General features: G+C 31.0%; 2 protein-coding genes across 3 annotated transcripts; both read right to left on the minus strand.

Moving 5' to 3' along the window:
- Positions 1-296: 296 nt before the first annotated feature.
- LOC123712175 (leucine--tRNA ligase, cytoplasmic-like) lies at positions 297-3,481 on the minus strand. Its single transcript, XM_045665159.1, has 4 exons — positions 3,285-3,481; positions 2,439-2,648; positions 1,226-1,460; positions 297-536 (listed from the first exon to the last, which is right to left on the minus strand). Exons 1-4 carry the CDS (start codon positions 3,459-3,461, stop codon positions 328-330), a joined length of 831 nt encoding a protein of 276 aa, XP_045521115.1. The 5' UTR covers positions 3,462-3,481; the 3' UTR covers positions 297-327.
- Positions 3,482-7,467: 3,986 nt separating this feature from the next.
- LOC123712187 (leucine--tRNA ligase, cytoplasmic-like) lies at positions 7,468-10,722 on the minus strand. 2 transcript variants are annotated; one of them, XM_045665175.1, is made up of 4 exons: positions 10,508-10,722; positions 9,664-9,873; positions 8,461-8,702; positions 7,468-7,707 (listed from the first exon to the last, which is right to left on the minus strand). In XM_045665175.1, the coding sequence occupies exons 1-3, from the start codon at positions 10,703-10,705 to the stop codon at positions 8,649-8,651; spliced, it is 462 nt and encodes a 153-aa protein (XP_045521131.1). In that variant the 5' UTR covers positions 10,706-10,722; the 3' UTR covers positions 7,468-7,707; positions 8,461-8,648. The 2 variants fall into 2 exon arrangements, with proteins under 2 accessions (XP_045521131.1, XP_045521132.1); XM_045665176.1 differs by lacking the exon at positions 10,508-10,722 and adding an exon at positions 9,959-10,099.
- Positions 10,723-20,183: the final 9,461 nt, after the last annotated feature.

Raw genomic sequence — 20,183 nt, forward strand, 5'->3', positions numbered from 1 at the left:
CTGATGGCAATACTATATTTCGTCATTAAATACTTTATGCAGATGCATATACATTCGCAAAATGCTTACTTACACATTGATGTGCCTAAAGGCATGTTGGAAATTCACAACTGTATTCAGTGCTCACAACAAATAAACTAACCAATAAATTTCTAAACTTGACCGTAAAAACAAAGATTATTTTTTTAATAAAATTGTTCAAAGAGTTTTAGAAACTTTTCTTACGTTTCTTACCACTTTTCGAAGCATTAAAATCTCTAAACAAATAAAGGACTAACAAAATAAAACACTTATTATAAAAATAAATAAATATATTTCTGAAAACAATCACTTATCATAAGTATACACAAACTGTAAGCCGACGTCAATATTCGTTCCGTTCTGAACGAGTTCTATACGCGACGCTTCCACGTGTACGCGTATACCATCGCCATTGACGAGTTCCGCGCATTTTGTCACGTGATCGCCTGCTACTGGAATCTTGCGAGGACCTAACGCCGGGTCAAGATATCGCCACAGCTTTAGAGCATTTATGTCTGAAAGTTAATAAAAAATATTTTCAGGGTTTTCAATTTAACTATATAGATATAATAGTTATTTAACTAAATTAAAGATTTAAGCTTGCGCCTGGTAGATATACCACACACACTACAGCGAGGAAATGCTGCCACAGGGACCAAATTTGTTTTAATTTTCTATTTATTCATTTTGAATTATTAATATTAATACTATGCATGTTAAAAATATTGTAAATACTGTATTTGTGTGTTTAAAATAAATTGTATTTTAAATTTACATACTAATAGTTATTTCTTACTATCGTAATCAAATAATTTGACAGTAAACTAACGTATACATAATAATTAACACACAATACATAGTGAGACAATTAAAAAATTACAGCTGACTGCTTTATACTTCCCAGCAATAGATGGCCTATATATAACCTTTATATCAAATTTATTTGACAAGTTCATGTAGCAGTCGCTGACCACGACTGCTGTGAAGAAACGTCGAGTTGTGTAAAAAATTGCGTTTATATTTCAATAGAACTAACTTTATCAAATTTTACTTGCATTATTTATTTACACACAAATATTATATTATTATAATACAAACAAACACAGAAATTCTCCTAGAATTCCTATTCCTAGAATAGTTAAAACACTAATCCACTGAAAATGAGTATTACTGGTGACTATAACTTTGGATTTATTTTACTAACCTTTAATAGCCTTAATCTCTTTAGCGATCTTGGCTTTAATCTTCTCAACCGTATCCCCATCTACCAGGGTCACAGAAATGGTAAACAATCCACTCATCGGTGTGGGGTTGGTGAAGGTCACTGTAAGTCCAGGTACCGCAATAAAGTTGACATGTGGACTACCAGGCGCACAGTCTTCTATCGTTTTTTCTGGAGTATCAGGACTGTATGTATGTTTGACTTCGATTGCGTCAAGCTGTTGATTCAGAAAATTATACAATAATCCAATTATTTAAACAAATCTCCGATGACAGATAAAAAGTTTTGTAATAAATTGTTTTTTTTTTAGACTATCTGTATACAATAAAGTACAGGTTTTTCGTTTACCCATTCTACTGTCCGTTTTGGTTAACGACAAGTTCAAACGTGTTTTGGGTAGAATTGTTTTACGTACGCAGTGAATATTATTGATTTATCTTTAATTATGTTATAATTACTAGAAATTTGTAATTTTCACCTAACAAGAGAACACGAGTTTTAACTAAATATTATCAAAGACTTTTAATCGAAAATAAAAATTCTGTGATTTGGCAAAGACCTACCGGAATCAACAACAGTCTTAACTGTTATAAAAGCAAAGAAAATAGGTCTTCAGGCGGCATTCGACGACGCCTACGATAAAATAACTTCGGTTTATGTTATTTTATTCATAGTAATGTAAATTGTTTTTATATTTTAACGTATGTATGTCAATTTATATCATGTTTGTCCTAATTATGTGGTTCAAATAAAATAAAAACAATTTTCTTCTTAATTCTTGTTTTCTTTAGGTCCCGATTACAAACATACTAAAAATTCAAAATGGAACCCCGACATAGCAGCCTATCGTTTAAGTCCGGTGTATAACTGTATGCATTAAGAAATATTCAAAACTTTAAAAATGTTACTAATGCGTTAAATGATTATTTAAATTGTCAAAGAATTATTTTGGTCCTTCGAAACAGACTAAGCTATAAAAAATTAACTTCATAATAAATACTCAAAGTAATATGAACATTAATATCGCATCGTTAGTTTTATTAATTTACATGCTTAAATAATATGAATACAATTTAATTGTAGATTATTTAAGCTAGCCCATCTTGACATCTTTTCATATAAACATATTATATTTTCTACTGATAATATAAATAATTTATACGAAGCGGTAAATATTAAGCCTACAAATACTTACATCCAAAGTATTCAGCAGATATTGTTTGTTATCTTCAAGCAGTTGGGCCTCATCAAAGGGCAAGGCAACAGAGAGTGCTTCGGGACCAATCTTTTGTAGATTATCTCTTGTGGCTTGAACGAATGGCATCACTCTTTTCATATATTTTTTAAGATCGTTTATAGCAGAAAGTTTTGTTGATAATACTTTGTTATCGGGGAGACCTGAAGGCTGCAATCATAATGATTTGATGTTGAATATATATATATATATAAATATGGTACAAAATAAACAGTTTTTATATAATTTTTTATACCAATAAGCGTTACGAGGTTAGAACTAATAAGTTACTATTTAAATAATTTTCACAAATATAACTTTTCGTTATTATTGCCATTAAAAAACTTAGACGAAGACGTTAATGTGTTTTCTAACTTCCCGTCAAGCTTTCGTCAACTCACTTTAACTGTATATATATTTTTATATTTTCTTTTAATTGTAATTTGAATAAATTAATTCCCAACTAATTTTTGTGTGTATATAAAGTTTGACATGTTTTTTTTAATCTCATTTTTGTTAATTCTTTACAATGTTTGACAATGCCAATGGCAGTATAAACTTTGAGGTCTTAGCCACAGATTTCTATCTCTTTCGTGACCGTATGTTTTTTCTAATAGACAGATAGTCGATCAGACTTCGGCCGGTTTTCTCAATGTAACGTACATACAGTAAACCGTACGAGCGAGTGTTAAATGCGCACATAGACAAAGGGATAATCGCACGCTAATCTTAAATTGCTTTGCACAATGTTTGAGGACACAATAAATAAATCAAGCGAAACTAATTACGTTATAACAGTATAGTTACCCCATTTAACTCCTTGAGAGTACTCAAAATCATATGTTGCCACTTCGGGTACTCCTTAGCGACCCATATCACCGCCTTATTCGGCTTCCGCTCCGGTTTGGGCGCTTCGCCTTTTTTAGGCTTTCGGACTGCGCAGTGATTCTTGAGGTAGATACGGAAAGAATGGGCGGCCTCCATTAAATAGTTACTGGCTTTCATTGCCAATATATCAATGTCACCCGCTTTTTTTTCTAGCTGATCGGAATAAATGTAGGCCAATTATTCAAGAAGGAAATGTTCATACTTAATCTACCAGCGATGAATGTACCTAAATAGAAACCGCGTAGCGCCGTCGAATCAGCCGAAGGGGCGGGGCTTGACAAACTATTCGCCAACGGGCCCACATAACGTACGAGTACGTACGTTAATTTGCGGGTATTAATACCATAACCGCGTTCTGATTTAAGTTAACGCCGCACTCGAGTTTTTTCCGCGATTTAAACTAAATGCTAGACTAATACTTATATTGAAATTAGTATAAAATAATATCGCAGAAAAAAGCCGTAGTGCGGCTGTTACAGAATGAATTGAGCTTTTACATATGTATATGTCCCTGTTAATTATGAAATGATTAGAAAATTGCAACATTGTATCGTATTTTTATGTCAACAAATAAGTTCCGAGACGATTTTTATGTTAATTGATTTATTTTAACCTAATTTTATCAGAATGTTTTCATTAAAAATTGCTTAGTTTAGCTATTGTTGTCGTTTAAAGGAAATAAATCTTACCTACCATGGATATTCTAGTATGTTTTAAATCTCAGTACATTCTGTAATCAATGTCAAAATCTCGTCTTATTCATAAACCTTTGGTAAAGGATTTTTGTCACATATTTTATATAATGTCCATTCGACAATAGATAACTATTTGGCCGCAATTATGGCAACAATGGTGTCTAGTTAAATTTGGTTTATTTTTTAACTTGTGGAGTTTATTCTCGAATATTCTAATTGTATGGAATTATTAACACCTGCACTCTGAACTTACTAAAAAGCTACTACTATAGGACCATTATAGACGCTTCTTAGTAGTTCTATAAAATTCAATACTCTATCGAAAAGCCTATTTGACTGATGACAGTGAAAAATAAAGTATTGTTAAGAGTAATCTATCTAAAACATGACTTTAAAAGGCGTTAAAGAGTAAAAGCACTGGTATAATAATAATTTATCTAAAAAAAACACAGTTAAAATATAGATTTTTATATGTCAGTTACGCGACACAGAACAGATTAGTCGAATCGACAATGACGTATGCATGTTAATAATATCTTGTTTAATATTAATACTATCATGGAGTTTTATTTGCTGTTTTTTTTATAGATTCATAATACGTATTTATATGAGTAAAAATATCAATAATTCCTCATGTGTTTACAAGTGACTCATGCGATAGTTATCTTGGCCGGAAAAAACATTTTGGCGCGTTTATGATAATAAGAATTGAATCTGTATTTTAGTGAATATTACGCTGAAATGGTTTTTAAAATCTTGTCAAATATCTCGGTGTTATTTAGAAGCAAGTGAACTCGTGCCAGCAGTCTTAACAATACTTTGGTAGATTCAGGTGTTAAAAAGTCTAGGTAAAGCAAGCTAACCAATTAATTATGAGTATTCGAGGATTTACTTAATTTTAGAGGTAAATGCGAACGCGAATATGGAAAAGTATTAGGAACTATACGGCGACAGAGCGCATTAAAATTAAACATATAAATGTTTTATTTACTTAGAACATAGATTTTACATAGATCTTCAATTTTAACGATAAATTCGTACTTTTGAATTTTTTTTAATATGAAGGCGAAGCCAATCTTGGGATTTCATTCATTTATGTATATAAGTGTGATTTGATTGATATTTTTTTTAAACTGAATGTATGTTTTAGTTTTATATATCACATGAACGTTCCTATAAAAATAATACCGTTGATTATATTACTAGACACATGATGAGATTTCTATGTAAAATGTGTGAACACGTATGTATTTTAAAAGTTGTACGCCATAGATAAATAAATTCGCAAAAAATATTCAAATTAAGAATTCCATTAATTTTTTTTTATATATATAATAATTATTTAACAAAACAGGAATATAAAAGTTATTGCTTGATTCTAATCAGATATAGTTATGTCAGTAAAGAGGCCTGATTCTCGTGACTGGAAGGACTTTTCTAAATAACATAATCATTTTTTACTTTATTGCTTCAATGTTGCATGACCATGAACGCCAAGAGCAGAGTTTTCACAGCATTTCTATTATTTATGTTATAAGAAGTGTTTTATGGCAATAAAAAGTCTTTATAGTACGCAAATCTGCGTGGATGGATGAAGGGTTTGTTTGTTCGGTTTTTACTAGTAACTAAGTCAATATTGGTGAAATTTTTTGTGGCCATTTCTTTTAGGTTGTAGCACGTGTTTTGTGTATGTTTTTTTTTGGTTCTATTTAGTGCCTTTTTCACAATAGACATATTTATGGTATCGTGAGAAACACAAAGACTGAGTTACGACCTAAATGCTACTTTATGATCCTTATTTACGACATTCCAAAATATATTTTTTTACTTATTAAGCAAGAATTTTATTCAAAGTCAAAGGCAGTTACAATTTTTCACTCATGTTTGTCGTCTCGAAATAGTAGATTAATTTTGCATTTTAAATAAATTTAGTAATACAATGGAATCTCTATAACTCGAATGTCAAGGGAAATGCTAACAAGATTTTCAACTTAACAAGAACTTAGATACATATGATTTGACTGCTGAAATTTCGACATACGAAGCCGCGATTTCTATGTGTATTTTTCCATTTGTAGAGTCGAATTTGAATCACAATTCAAATAAGTTTTGTTGTATATATTTTTACATATTAATGAAGTAAACTGTACACTAAACAAATCCGTTATTTTGATTTAAACTACGTACAATGACAATAACAATACTCCGAACCCCGAACATTCTTTTTAAACAATTGTTATTATTTCGGGGTATGCCAAGTAAGACGTCAATATATTTTATTAACTCCGACTTGTCCGTTTTTAGAGAGTATAAATATGTATTATCAATATTTCGTAGGGAAATAACATTTTGTTCGAGTAGCAACGTCTAAATAATTCGAGATACCGCACACTTAAAACGTTCAGCGGAAAGGAATGGCAATTTTTTTGCGTCTCACTGAGGATGTCGATTTAACGAGGTGCGAGTTATACAGATTACACTGTATTTTGTTTAATCAAATTGTTTGTGGTAAATCAAGGATCAGCCCTAAATCACAGCTATGGAAATCGTTTTTTTATATGTGTTTGTATTATATAAGTGTGTAAATATTGGATTAGGTATTTCGCGTTCGCATAGCCTGCGACCGCCGGGGATCGCCGCCATATCGTTTTCGCGATGTTAAACATTTTTATGTGAATAAACGTTTATATGTTATTTAAATATAATATAAAATTGCAACTCTTTTATTTCTTAACCCATTATAACTCCTTGCGACTATATAATCAAATTTTAATAAAACATTTAACATGAGATACACGACCAAGTCTGTCCGACTGCTGTAAAGCACTCGTAATCGATTTTTACTTTAACCTTATTGTCTACCATTACAGTTACTAACGTAAAACTAATTCGATAGAAAGTAAAAAAATATCATCACAATGCCAATCTAGTGTTATACTCAATATGTCGGTGTTTTACGCAATATGTGTGTGTGTTTAAGTGTGCGCAATTACCATATATAAATTATTTAAAGCGTTTTTTTTTTTGGTTTATTTGAATTCTTAATTACTATTGTGATGAGACAGAAATGAACTTCTGTATTGAACAAAACGTAAATCTATAGCTCTTCTGATGGCAATACTATATTTCGTCATTAAATACTTTATGCAGATGCATATACATTGGCAAAATGCTTACTTACACATTGATGTGCCTAAAGGCATGTTGGAAATTCACAACTGTATTCAGTGCTTACAGCAAATAAACAAATAAACAAAGCAATAAATTTCTAAACTTAACCGTAAAAACAAAGATTATTTTTTTAATAAATAAAAGAATTTTAGAAACTTTTCTTACGTTTCTTACCACTTTTCGAAGCATTAAAATCTCTAAACAAATAAAGGACTAACAAAATAAAACACTTATTATAAAAATAAATAAATATATTTCTGAAAACAATCACTTATCATAAGTATACACAAACTGTAAGCCGACGTCAATATTCGTTCCGTTCTGAACGAGTTCTATACGCGACGCTTCCACGTGTACGCGTATACCATCGCCATTGACGAGTTCCGCGCATTTCGTCACGTGATCGCCTGCTACTGGAATCTTGCGAGGACCTAACGCCGGATCAAGATATTGCCACAGCTTTAGAGCACTTATGTCTGAAAGTTAATAAAAAATATTTTCAGGGTTTTCAATTTAACTATATAAATATAATAGTTATTTAACTAAATTAAAGATTTAAGCTTGCGCCTGGTAGATATACCACACACACTACAGCGAGGAAATGCTGCCACAGGGACCAAATTTGTTTTAATTTTCTATTTTTTCATTTTGAATTATTATTATTAATACTATGCATGTTAAAAATATTGTAAATACTGTATTTGTGTGTTTAAAATAAATTGTATTTTGAATTTACATACTAATAGTTATTTCTTACTATCGTAATCAAATAATTTGACAGTAAACTAACGTATGCATAATAATTAACACACAATACATAGTAAGACAATTAAAAAATTACAGGTGACTGCTTTATACTTCCCAGCAATAGATAGCCTATAGATAACCTTTATATCAAATTTATTTGACAAGTTCATGTAGCAGTCGCTGAACCCGACTGCTGTGAAGAAACGTCGAGTTGTGTAAAAAATTGCGTTTATATTTCAATAGAACTAACTTTATCAAATTTTACTTGCATTATTTATTTACAAATACACAAATATTATATTATTATAATACAAACAAACACAGAAATTGTCCCATTTGCCTTTAAGCCACAAACACTCTGTCAATCCAAGTGACTCCTTAGAGAATATTTCCTAGAATAGTTAAAACACTGGACCCACTGAAAATGAGTATTACTGGTGACTATAACCATGGATTTAGTTTAACCAATTTTTTTGACTAACCTTTAATAGCCTTAATCTCTTTAGCGATCTTGGCTTTAATCTTCTCAACCGTATCCGCATCTACCAGGGTCACAGAAATGGTAAACAATCCACTCATCGGTGTGGGGTTGGTGAAGGTCACTCGTACTCGTAGGTAAGTCCAGGTTCCGCAATAAAGTTGACATGTGGACTACCAGGCGCACAGTCTTCTATCGTTTTTTCTGGAGTATCAGGACAGTATGTTTGACTTCGATTGCGTCAAGCTGTTGATTCAGAAAATTATACAATAATCCAATTATTTAAACAAATCTCCGATGACGTAAAAGGTAAAGTCTTGTAACAAATTGTTTTTTTTAGACGATCTATATACAATAAAGTACAGGTTTTTCGTTTACCCATTCTACTGTCCGTTTTGGTTAACGACAAGTTCAAACGTGTTTTGGGTAGAATTGTTTTACGTACGCAGTGAATATAATTGATTTATCTTCAATTATGTTATAATTACTAGAAATTTGTAATTTTCACCTAACAAGAGAACACGAGTTTTAACTAAATATTATCAAAGACTTTTAATCGAAAATAAAAATGCTGTGATTTGGCAAAGACCTACCGGAATCAACAACAGTCTTAACTGTTATAAAAGCAAAGAAAATAGGTCTTCAGGCGGCATTCGACGACGCCTACGATAAAATAACTTCGGTTTATGTTATTTTATTCATAGTAATGTAAATTGTTTTTATATTTTAACGTATTGTTTGTCCTAATTATGTGGTTCAAATAAAATAAAAACATTTTTCTTCTTAATTCTTGTTTTCTTTAGGTCCCGATTACAAACATACTAAAAATTCAAAATGGAACCCCGACATAGCAGCCTATCGTTTAAGTCCGGTGTATAACTGTATGCATTAAGAAATATTCAAAACTTTAAAAATGTTACTAATGCGTTAAATGATTATTTAAATTGTCAAAGAATTATTTTGGTCCTTCGAAACAAACTAAGCTATAAAAAATTAACTTCATAATAAATACTCGAAGTAATATGAACATTAATATCGCATCGTTACTTTTATTAATTTACATGCTTAAATAATATGAATACAATTTAATTGTAGATTATTTAAGCTAGCCCATCTTGACATCTTTTCATATAAACATATTATATTTTCTACTGATAATATAAATAATTTATACGAAGCGGTAAATATTAAGCCTACAAATACTTACATCCAAAGTATTCAGCAGATATTGTTTGTTATCTTCAAGCAGTTGGGCCTCATCAAAGGGCAAGGCAACAGAGAGTGCTTCGGGACCAATCTTTTGTAGATTATCTCTTGTGGCTTGAACGAATGGCATCACTCTTTTCATATATTTTTTAAGATCGTTTATAGCAGAAAGTTTTGTTGATAATACTTTGTTATCGGGGAGACCTGAAGGCTGCAATCATAATGATTTGATGTTGAATATATATATATATATAAATATGGTACAAAATAAACAGTTTTTATATAATTTTTTATACCAATAAGCGTTACGAGGTTAGAACTAATAAGTTACTATTTAAATAATTTTCACAAATATAACTTTTCGTTATTATTGCCATTAAAAAACTTAGACGAAGACGTTAATGTGTTTTATAACTTCCCGTCAAGCTTTCGTCAACTCACTTTAACTGGATATATTTTTATATTTCCTTTTAATTGTAATTTGAATAAATTAATTCCCAACTAATTTTTGTGTGTATATAAAGTTTGACATGTTTTTTTTAATCTCATTTTTGTTAATTCTTTACAATGTTTGACAATGCCAATGGCAGTATAAACTTTGAGGTCTTAGCCACAGATTTCTATCTCTTTCGTGACCGTATGTTTTTTCTAATAGACAGATAGTCGATCAGACTTCGGCCGGTTTTCACAATGTAACGTACATACAGTAAACCGTACGAGCGAGTGTTAAATGCGCACATAGACAAAGGGATAATCGCACGCTAATCTTAAATTGCTTTGCACAATGTTTGAGGACACAATAAATAAATCAAGCGAAACTAATTACGTTATAACAGTATCGTTACCCCATTTAACTCCTTGAGAGTACTCAAAATCATATGTTGCCACTTCGGGTACTCCTTAGCGACCCATATCACCGCCTTATTCGGCTTCCGCTCCGGTTTGGGCGCTTCGCCTTTTTTAGGCTTTCGGACTGCGCAGTGATTCTTGAGGTAGATACGGAAAGAATGGGCGGCCTCCATTAAATAGTTACTGGCTTTCATTGCCACTATATCAATGTCACCCGTTTTTTTTTCTAGCTGATCGGAAGAAATGTAGGCCAATTATTCAAGAAGGAAGTGTTCATACTTAATCTACCAGCGATGAATGTACCTAAAGAGAAACCGCGTGTCGCCGTCGAATCAACCGAAGGGGCGGGGCTTGACAAACTATTCGCCAACGGGCCCACATAACGTTCGAGTACGTACGTTAATTTGCGGGTATTAATACCATAACCGCGTTCTGATTTAAGTTAACGCCGCACTCGAGTTTCTTCCGCGATTTAAACTAAATGCTAGACTAATACTTATATTGTAATTAGTATAAAATAATATCGCAGAAAAAAGCCGTAGTGCGGCTGTTACAGAATGAATTGAGCTTTTACATATGTATATATCCCTGTTAATTATGAAATGATTAGAAAATTGCAACATTATATCGTATTTTTATGTCAACAAATAAGTTCCGAGACGGTTTTTATGTTAATTGATTTATTTTAACCTTATTTTATCAGAATGTTTTCATTAAAAATTGCTTAGTTTAGCTATTGTTGTCGTTTAAAGGAAATAAATCTTACCTACCATGGATATTCTAGTATGTTTTAAATCTCAGTACATTCTGTAATCAATATCAAAATCTCGTCTTATTCATAAACCTTTGGTAAAGGATTTTTGTCATATATTTTATATAATGTCCATTCGACAATAGATAACTATTTGGCCGCAATTATGGCAACAATGGTGTCTAGTTAAAATTGGTTTATTTTTTAACTTGTGGAGTTTATTCTCGAATATTCTAATTGTATGGAAATATTAACACCTGCACTCTGAACTTACTAAAAAACTACTACTATATACTATAGGACCATTATAGACGCTTCTTAGTAGTTCTATAAAATTCAATACTCTATCGAAAAGCTTATTTGACAGATGACAGTGAAAAATAAAGTATTGTTAAGAGTAATCTATCTAAAACATGACTTTAAAAGGCGTTAAAGAGTAAAAGCACTGGTATAATAATAATTTATCTAAAAAAAACACAGTTAAAATATAGATTTTTATATGTCAGTTACGCGACACAGAACAGATTAGTCGAATCGACAATGACGTATGCATGTTAATAATATCTTGTTTAATATTAATACTATCATGGAGTTTTATTTGCTGGTTTTTTTATAGATTCATAATACGTATTTATATGAGTAAAAATATCAATAATTCCTCATGTGTTTACAAGTGAGTCATGCGACGCCATCTTGGCCAGAAAAAACATTTTGGCGCGTTTATGATAATAATAATTGAATTTGTATTTTAGTGAATATTACGCTGAAATGGTTTTTAAAATCTTGTCAAATATCTCGGTGTTATTTAGAAGCAAGTGAACTCGTGCCAGCAGTCTTAACAATACTTTGGTAGATTCAGGTGTTAAAAAGTCTAGGTAAAGCAAGCTAACCAATTAATTATGAGTATTCGAGGATTTACTTAATTTTAGAGGTAAATGCGAACGCGAATATGGAAAAGTATTAGGAACTATACGGCGACAGAGCGCATTAAAATTAAACATATAAATGTTTTATTTACTTAGAACATAGATTTTACATAGATCTTCAATTTTAACGATAAATTCGTACTTTTGAATTTTTTTTTAATATGAAATCTGGGGATTTCATTCATTTATGTATATAAGTGTGATTTGATTGAATTCTTTTTTTTAACTGAAAGTATGTTTTAGTTTTATATATCACATGAACGTTCCTATAAAAATAATACCGTTGATTATGTTATTAGACACATGATGAGATTTCTATGTAAAATGTGTGAACACGTATGTATTTTAAAAGTTGTACGCCATAGATAAATAAATTCGCAAAAAATATTCAAATTAAGAATTCCATTAATTTTTTATATATATATAATAATTATTTAACAAAACAGGTATATAAAAGTTATTGCTTGATTCTCATCAGATATAGTTATGTCAGTAAAGAGGCCTGATTCTCGTGACTGGAAGGACTTTTCTAAATAACATAATCATTTTTTACTTTATTGCTTTAATGTTGCATGACCATGAATGCCAAGAGCGGAGTTTTCACAGCATTCAAATGCATTTATATTATTTATGTTATAAGTGAGAAGTGTTTTATGGCAATAAAAAGTCTTTATAGTACGCAAACCTGCGTGGATGGATGAAGGGTTTGTCTAAGTCAATATTGGTGAAATTTTTTGTGGCCATTTCTTTTAGTTTTTTGGTTCTATTTAGTGCCTTTTTCACAATAGACATATTTATGGTATCGTGAGAAACACAAAGACTGAGTTACGACCTAAATGCTACTTTATAATCCTTATTTACGACATTCAAAATATATTTTCTTACTTACTAAGCAAGAATTTTATTCAAAGTCAAAGGCAGTTACAATTTTTCACTCATGTTTGTCGTCTCGAAATAGTAGATTAATTTTGCATTTTAAATAAATTTAGTAATACAATGGAATCTCTATAACTCGAATGTCAAGGGAAATGCTAACGAGATTTTCAACTTAACAAGAACTTAGATACATATGATTTGACTGCTGAAATTTCGACATACGAAGCCGCGATTTCTATGTGTATTTTTCCATTTGTAGAGTCGAATTTGAATCACAATTCAAATAAGTTTTGTTGTATATATTTTTACATATTAATGAAGTATACTGTACACTAAACAAATCCGTTATTTTGATTTAAACTACGTACAATGACAATAACAATACTCCGAACCCCGAACATTCTTTTTAATTGTTATTATTTCGGGGAATGCCAAGTAAGACGTCAATATATTTTATTAACTCCGACTTGTCCGTTTTTAGAGAGTATAAATATGTATTATCAATATTTCGTAGGGAAATAACATTTTGTTCGAGTAGCAACGTCTAAATAATTCAATATACCGCACACTTAAAAGGTTCAGCGGAAAGGAATGGCAATTTTTTTGCGACTCACTGAGGATGTCGATTTAACGAGGTGCGAGTTACACAGATTACACTGTATTTTGTTTAATCAAATTGTTTGTGGTAAATCAAGGATCGGCCCTAAATCACAGCTATGGAAATCGTTTTTTTATATGTGTTTGTATTATATAAGTGTGTAAATATTGGATTAGGTATTTCGCGTTCGCATAGCCTGCGACCGCCGGGGATCGCCGCCATATCGTTTTCGCGATGTTAAACATTTTTATGTGAATAAACGTTTATATGTTATTTAAATATAATATAAAATTGCAACTCTTTTATTTCTTAAATCATTATAACTCCTTGCGACTATATAATCAAATTTTAATAAAACATTTAACACGAGATACACGACCATGTCTGTCCGACTGCTGTAAAGCACTCGTAATCGATTTTTACTTTAACCTTATTTTCTACCATTACAGTTACTAACGTAAAACTAATTCGATAGAAAGTAAAAAAATATCATCACAATGCCAATCTAGTGTTATACTCAATATGTCGGTGTTTTACGCAATATGTGTGTGTGTTTAAGTGTGCGCAATTACCATATATAAATTATTTAAAGCGATTTTTTTTGGTTTATTTGAATTCTTGACTACGAATGTGATGAGACAGAAATGAACAAAACGTAAATCTATAGCTCTTCTGATGGTAATACTATATTTCGTCATTAAATACTTTTGCAGATGCATATACATTCGCAAAATGCTTACTTACACATTGATGTGCCTAAAGGCATGTTGGAAATTCACAACTGTATTCAGTGCTTACAACAAATAAACTAACCAATAAATTTCTAAACTTAACCGTAAAAACAAAGATTATTTTTTTAATAAAATTGTACAAAGAATTTTAGAAACTTTTCTTACGTTTCTTACCACTTTTCGAAGCATTAAAATCTATAAACAAATAAAGGACTAACAAAATAAAACACTTATTATAAAAATAAATAAATATATTTCTGAAAACAATCACTTATCATAAGTATACACAAACTGTAAGCCGACGTCAATATTCGTTCCGTTCTGAACGAGTTCTATACGCGACGCTTCCACGTGTACGCGTATACCATCGCCATTGACGAGTTCCGCGCATTTTGTCACGTGATCGCCTGCTACTGGAATCTTGCGAGGACCTAACGCCGGATCAAGATATCGCCACAGCTTTAGAGCATTTATGTCTGAAAGTTAATAAAAAATATTTTCAAGAGTTGTATAAAAAATTGCGTTTATATTTCAATAGAACTAACTTTATCAAATTTTACTTGCATTATTTATTTACAAATACACAAATATTATATTATTATAATACAAACAAACACAGAAATTGTCCTATTTGCTTTTAAGCCACAAACACTCTGTCAATCCAAGTGAATCCTTAGAGAATATTTCCTAGAATAGTTAAAACACTAATCCACTGAAAATGAGTATTACTGGTGACTATAACCTTGGATTTATTTTAACCAATTTTTTTACTAACCTTTAATAGCCTTTATTTCCTTAGCTAAAACTAATTCGATAGAAAGTAAAAAAATATCATCACAATGCCAATCTAGTGTTATACTCAATATGTCGGTGTTTTACGCAATATGTGTGTGTGTTTAAGTGTGCGCAATTACCATATATAAATTATTTAAAGCGATTTTTTTTGGTTTATTTGAATTCTTGATTACTAATGTGATGAGACAGATATGAACTTCTGTATTAAACAAAACGTAAATCTATAGCTCTTCTGATGGCAATACTATATTTCGTCATTAAATACTTTTGCAGATGCATATACATTCGCAAAATGCTTACTTACACATTGATGTGCCTAAAGGCATGTTGGAAATTCACAACTGTATTCAGTGCTTACAACAAATAAACTAACCAATAAATTTCTAAACTTAACCGTAAAAACAAAGATTATTTTTTTAATAAAATTGTACAAAGAATTTTAGAAACTTTTCTTACGTTTCTTACCACTTTTCGAAGCATTAAAATCTCTAAACAAATAAAGGACTAACAAAATAAAACACTTATTATAAAAATAAATAAATATATTTCTGAAAACAATCACTTATCATAAGTATACACAAACTGTAAGCCGACGTCAATATTCGTTCCGTTCTGAACGAGTTCTATACGCGACGCTTCCACGTGTACGCGTATACCATCGCCATTGACGAGTTCCGCGCATTTTGTCACGTGATCGCCTGCTACTGGAATCTTGCGAGGACCTAACGCCGGATCAAGATATCGCCACAGCTTTAGAGCATTTATGTCTGAAAGTTAATAAAAAATATTTTCAAGAGTTCTGTAAAAAATTGCGTTTATATTTCAATAGAACTAACTTTATCAAATTTTACTTGCATTATTTATTTACAAATACACAAATATTATATTATTATAATACAAACAAACACAGAAATTGTCCTATTTGCTTTTAAGCCACAAACACTCTGTCAATCCAAGTGAATCCTTAGAGAATATTTCCTAGAATAGTTAAAACACTAATCCACTGAAAATGAGTATTACTGGTGACTATAACCTTGGATTTATTTTAACCAATTTTTTTACTAACCTTTAATAGCCTTTATTTCCTTAGCGATCTTGGCTTTAATCTTATCAACCGTATCCCCATCTACCAGGGTCACAGAAATGGTAAACAATCCACTCATCGGTGTGGGGTTGGTGAAGGTCACTGTAAGTCCAGGCGCACAGTCTTCTATCGTTTTTTCTGGAGTATCAGGACTGTCTGTATGTTTGACTTCGATTGCGTCAAGCTGTTGATTCAGAAAATTATACAATAATCCAATTATTTAAACAAATCTCCGATGACAGATAAAAAGTTTTGTAATAAATTGTTTTTTTTTTAGACTATCTGTATACAATAAAGTACAGGTTTTTCGTTTACCCATTCTACTGTCCGTTTTGGTTAACGACAAGTTCAAACGTGTTTTGGGTAGAATTGTTTTACGTACGCAGTGAATATTATTGATTTATCTTTAATTATGTTATAATTACTAGAAATTTGTAATTTTCACCTAACAAGAGAACACGAGTTTTAACTAAATATTATCAAAGACTTTTAATCGAAAATAAAAATTCTGTGATTTGGCAAAGACCTACCGGAATCAACAACAGTCTTAACTGTTATACAAGCAAAGAAAATAGGTCTTCAGGCGGCATTCGACGACGCCTACGATAAAATAACTTCGGTTTATGTTATTTTATTCATAGTAATGTAAATTGTTTTTATATTTTAACGTATGTATGTCAATTTATATCATGTGTTTGTCCTAATTATGTGGTCCAAATAAAAAAAAACATTTTTCTTTTTAATTCTTGTTTTCTTTAGGTCCCGATTACAAACATACTAAAAATTCAAAATGGAACCCCGACATAGCAGCCTATCGTTTAAGTCCGGTGTATAACTGTATGCATTAAGAAATATTCAAAACTTTAAAAATGTTACTAATGCGTTAAATGATTATTTAAATTGTCAAAGAATTATTTTGGTCCTTCGAAACAGACTAAGCTATAAAAAATTAACTTCATAATAAATACTCGAAGTAATATGAACATTAATATCGCATCGTTACTTTTATTAATTTACATGCTTAAATAATATAAATACAATGTAATTGTAGATTATTTAAGCTAGCCCATCTTGACATCTTTTCATATAAACATATTATATTTTCTACTGATAATATAAATAATTTATACGAAGCAGTAAATATTAAGCCTACAAATACTTACACCCAAAGTATTCAGCAGATATTGTTTGTTATCTTCAAGCAGTTGGGCCTCATCAAAGGGCAAGGCAACAGAGAGGGCTTCGGGACCAATCTTTTGTAGATTATCTCTTGTGGCTTGAACGAATGGCATCACTCTTTTCATATATTTTTTAAGATCGTTTATAGCAGAAAGTTTTGTTGATAATACTTTGTTATCGGGGAGACCTGAAGGCTGCAATCATAATGATTTGATGATTATATACATATATATATATGGTATAAAATAAACAGTTTTTATATAATTTTTTATACCAATAAGCGTTACGAGGTTAGAACTAATAAGTTACTATTTAAATAATTTTCACAAATATAACTTTTCGTTATTATTGCCATTAAAAACTTAGACGAAGACGTTAATGTGTTTTCTAACTTCCCGTCAAGCTTTCGTAAACTCACTTTAACTGGATATATTTTTATATTTCCTTTTAATTGTAATTTGAATAAATTAATTCCCAACTAATTTTTGTGTGTATATAAAGTTTGACATGTTTTTTTTAATCTCATTTTTGTTAATTCTTTACAATGTTTGACAATGCCAATGGCAGTATAAACTTTGAGGTCTTAGCCACAGATTTCTATCTCTTTCGTGACCGTATGTTTTTTCTAATAGACAAGTAGTCGATCAGACTTCGGCCGGTTTTCACAATGTACGTTCACCGTACGAGCGAGTGTTAAATACGCACATAGACAAAGGGATAATCGCACGCTAATCTTAAATTGCTTTGCACAATGTTTGAGGACACAATAAATAAATCAAGCGAAACTAATTACGTTATAACAGTATAGTTACCCCATTTAACTCCTTGAGAGTACTCAAAATGATATGTTGCCACTTCGGGTACTCCTTAGCGACCCATATCACCGCCTTATTCGGCTTCCGCTCCGGTTTGGGCGCTTCGCCTTTTTTAGGCTTTCGGACTGCGCAGTGATTCTTGAGGTAGATACGGAAAGAATGGGCGGCCTCCATTAAATAGTTACTGGCTTTCATTGCCACTATATCAATGTCACCCGCTTTTTTTTCTAGCTGATCGGAAGAAATGTAGGCCTATTATTCAAGAAGGAAGTGTTCATACTTAATCTACCAGCGATGAATGTACCTAAAGAGAAACCGCGTAGCGCCGTCTAATCAGCCGAAGGGGCGGGGCTTGACAAACTATTCGCCAACGGGCCCACATAACGTACGAGTACGTACGTTAATTTGCGGGTATTAATACCATAACCGCGTTCTGATTTAAGTTAACGCCGCACTCGAGTTTTTTCCGCGATTTAAACTAAATGCTAGACTAATACTTATATTGAAATTAGTATAAAATAATATCGCAGAAAAAAGCCGTAGTGCGGCTGTTACAGAATGAATTGAGCTTTTACATATGTATATGTCCCTGTTAATTATGAAATGATTAGAAAATTGCAACATTATATCGTATTTTTATGTCAACAAATAAGTTCCGAGACGATTTTTATGTTAATTGATTTATTTTAACCTTATTTTATCAGAATGTTTTCATTAAAAATTGCTTAGTTTAGCTATTGTTGTCGTTTAAAGGAAATAAATCTTACCTACCAGTATGTTTTAAATCTCAGTACATTCTGTAATCAATGTCAAAATCTCGTCTTATTCATAAACCTTTGGTAAAGGATTTTTGTCACATATTTTATATAATGTCCATTCGACAATAGATAACTATTTGGCCGCAATTATGGCAACAATGGTGTCTAGTTAAATTTGGTTTATTTTTTAACTTGTGGAGTTTATTCTCGAATATTCTAATTGTATGGAATTATTAACACCTGCACTCTGAACTTACTAAAAAGCTACTACTATAGGACCATTATAGACGCTTCTTAGTAGTTCTATAAAATTCAATACTCTATCGAAAAGCTTATTTGACAGATGACAGTGAAAAATAAAGTATTGTTAAGAGTAATCTATCTAAAACATGACTTTAAAAGGCGTTAAAGAGTAAAAGCACTGGTATAATAATAATTTATCTAAAAAAAACACAGTTAAAATATAGATTTTTATATGTCAGTTACGCGACACAGAACAGATTAGTCGAATCGACAATGACGTATGCATGTTAATAATATCTTGTTTAATATTAATACTATCATGGAGTTTTATTTGCTGGTTTTTTTATAGATTCATAATACGTATTTATATGAGTAAAAATATCAATAATTCCTCATGTGTTTACAAGTGAGTCATGCGACGCCATCTTGGCCAGAAAAAACATTTTGGCGCGTTTATGATAATAATAATTGAATTTGTATTTTAGTGAATATTACGCTGAAATAGTTTTTAAAATCTTGTCAAATATCTCGGTGTTATTTAGAAGCAAGTGAACTCGTGCCAGCAGTCTTAACAATACTTTGGTAGATTCAGGTGTTAAAAAGTCTAGGTAAAGCAAGCTAACCAATTAATTATGAGTATTCGAGGATTTACTTAATTTTAGAGGTAAATGCGAACGCGAATATGGAAAAGTATTAGGAACTATACGGCGACAGAGCGCATTAAAATTAAACATATAAATGTTTTATTTACTTAGAACATAGATTTTACATAGATCTTCAATTTTAACGATAAATTCGTACTTTTGAATTTTTTTTTAAATTGGAAGGCGAAGCCTCCCTCTTGGGATTTCATTCATTTATGTATATAAGTGTGATTTGATTGAATTCTTTTTTTTAACTGAAAGTATGTTTTAGT

This window comes from Pieris brassicae, chromosome 7 (assembly GCF_905147105.1).
Source record: "Pieris brassicae chromosome 7, ilPieBrab1.1, whole genome shotgun sequence".
Classification (NCBI taxonomy): Eukaryota; Metazoa; Arthropoda; class Insecta; order Lepidoptera; family Pieridae; genus Pieris; species Pieris brassicae.

What these genes read in the sequence shown, in the direction of transcription:
- LOC123712175 (XM_045665159.1), bottom strand. Translation starts at nt 3,461, where the DNA reads ATGGAGGCCGCCCATTCTTTCCGTATCTACCTCAAGAATCACTGCGCA. An exon ending in CTCTCAAGGAGTTAAATGGG is followed by an intron (nt 2,649 to 3,284) that starts GTAACTATACTG and finishes TTATGATTGCAG; the next exon opens with CCTTCAGGTCTCCCCGATAA. An exon ending in ATCTGCTGAATACTTTGGAT is followed by an intron (nt 1,461 to 2,438) that starts GTAAGTATTTGT and finishes CTGAATCAACAG; the next exon opens with CTTGACGCAATCGAAGTCAA.
- LOC123712187 (XM_045665175.1), bottom strand. Translation starts at nt 10,705, where the DNA reads ATGAAAGCCAGTAACTATTTAATGGAGGCCGCCCATTCTTTCCGTATC. An exon ending in CTCTCAAGGAGTTAAATGGG is followed by an intron (nt 9,874 to 10,507) that starts GTAACGATACTG and finishes TTATGATTGCAG; the next exon opens with CCTTCAGGTCTCCCCGATAA. An exon ending in ATCTGCTGAATACTTTGGAT is followed by an intron (nt 8,703 to 9,663) that starts GTAAGTATTTGT and finishes CTGAATCAACAG; the next exon opens with CTTGACGCAATCGAAGTCAA.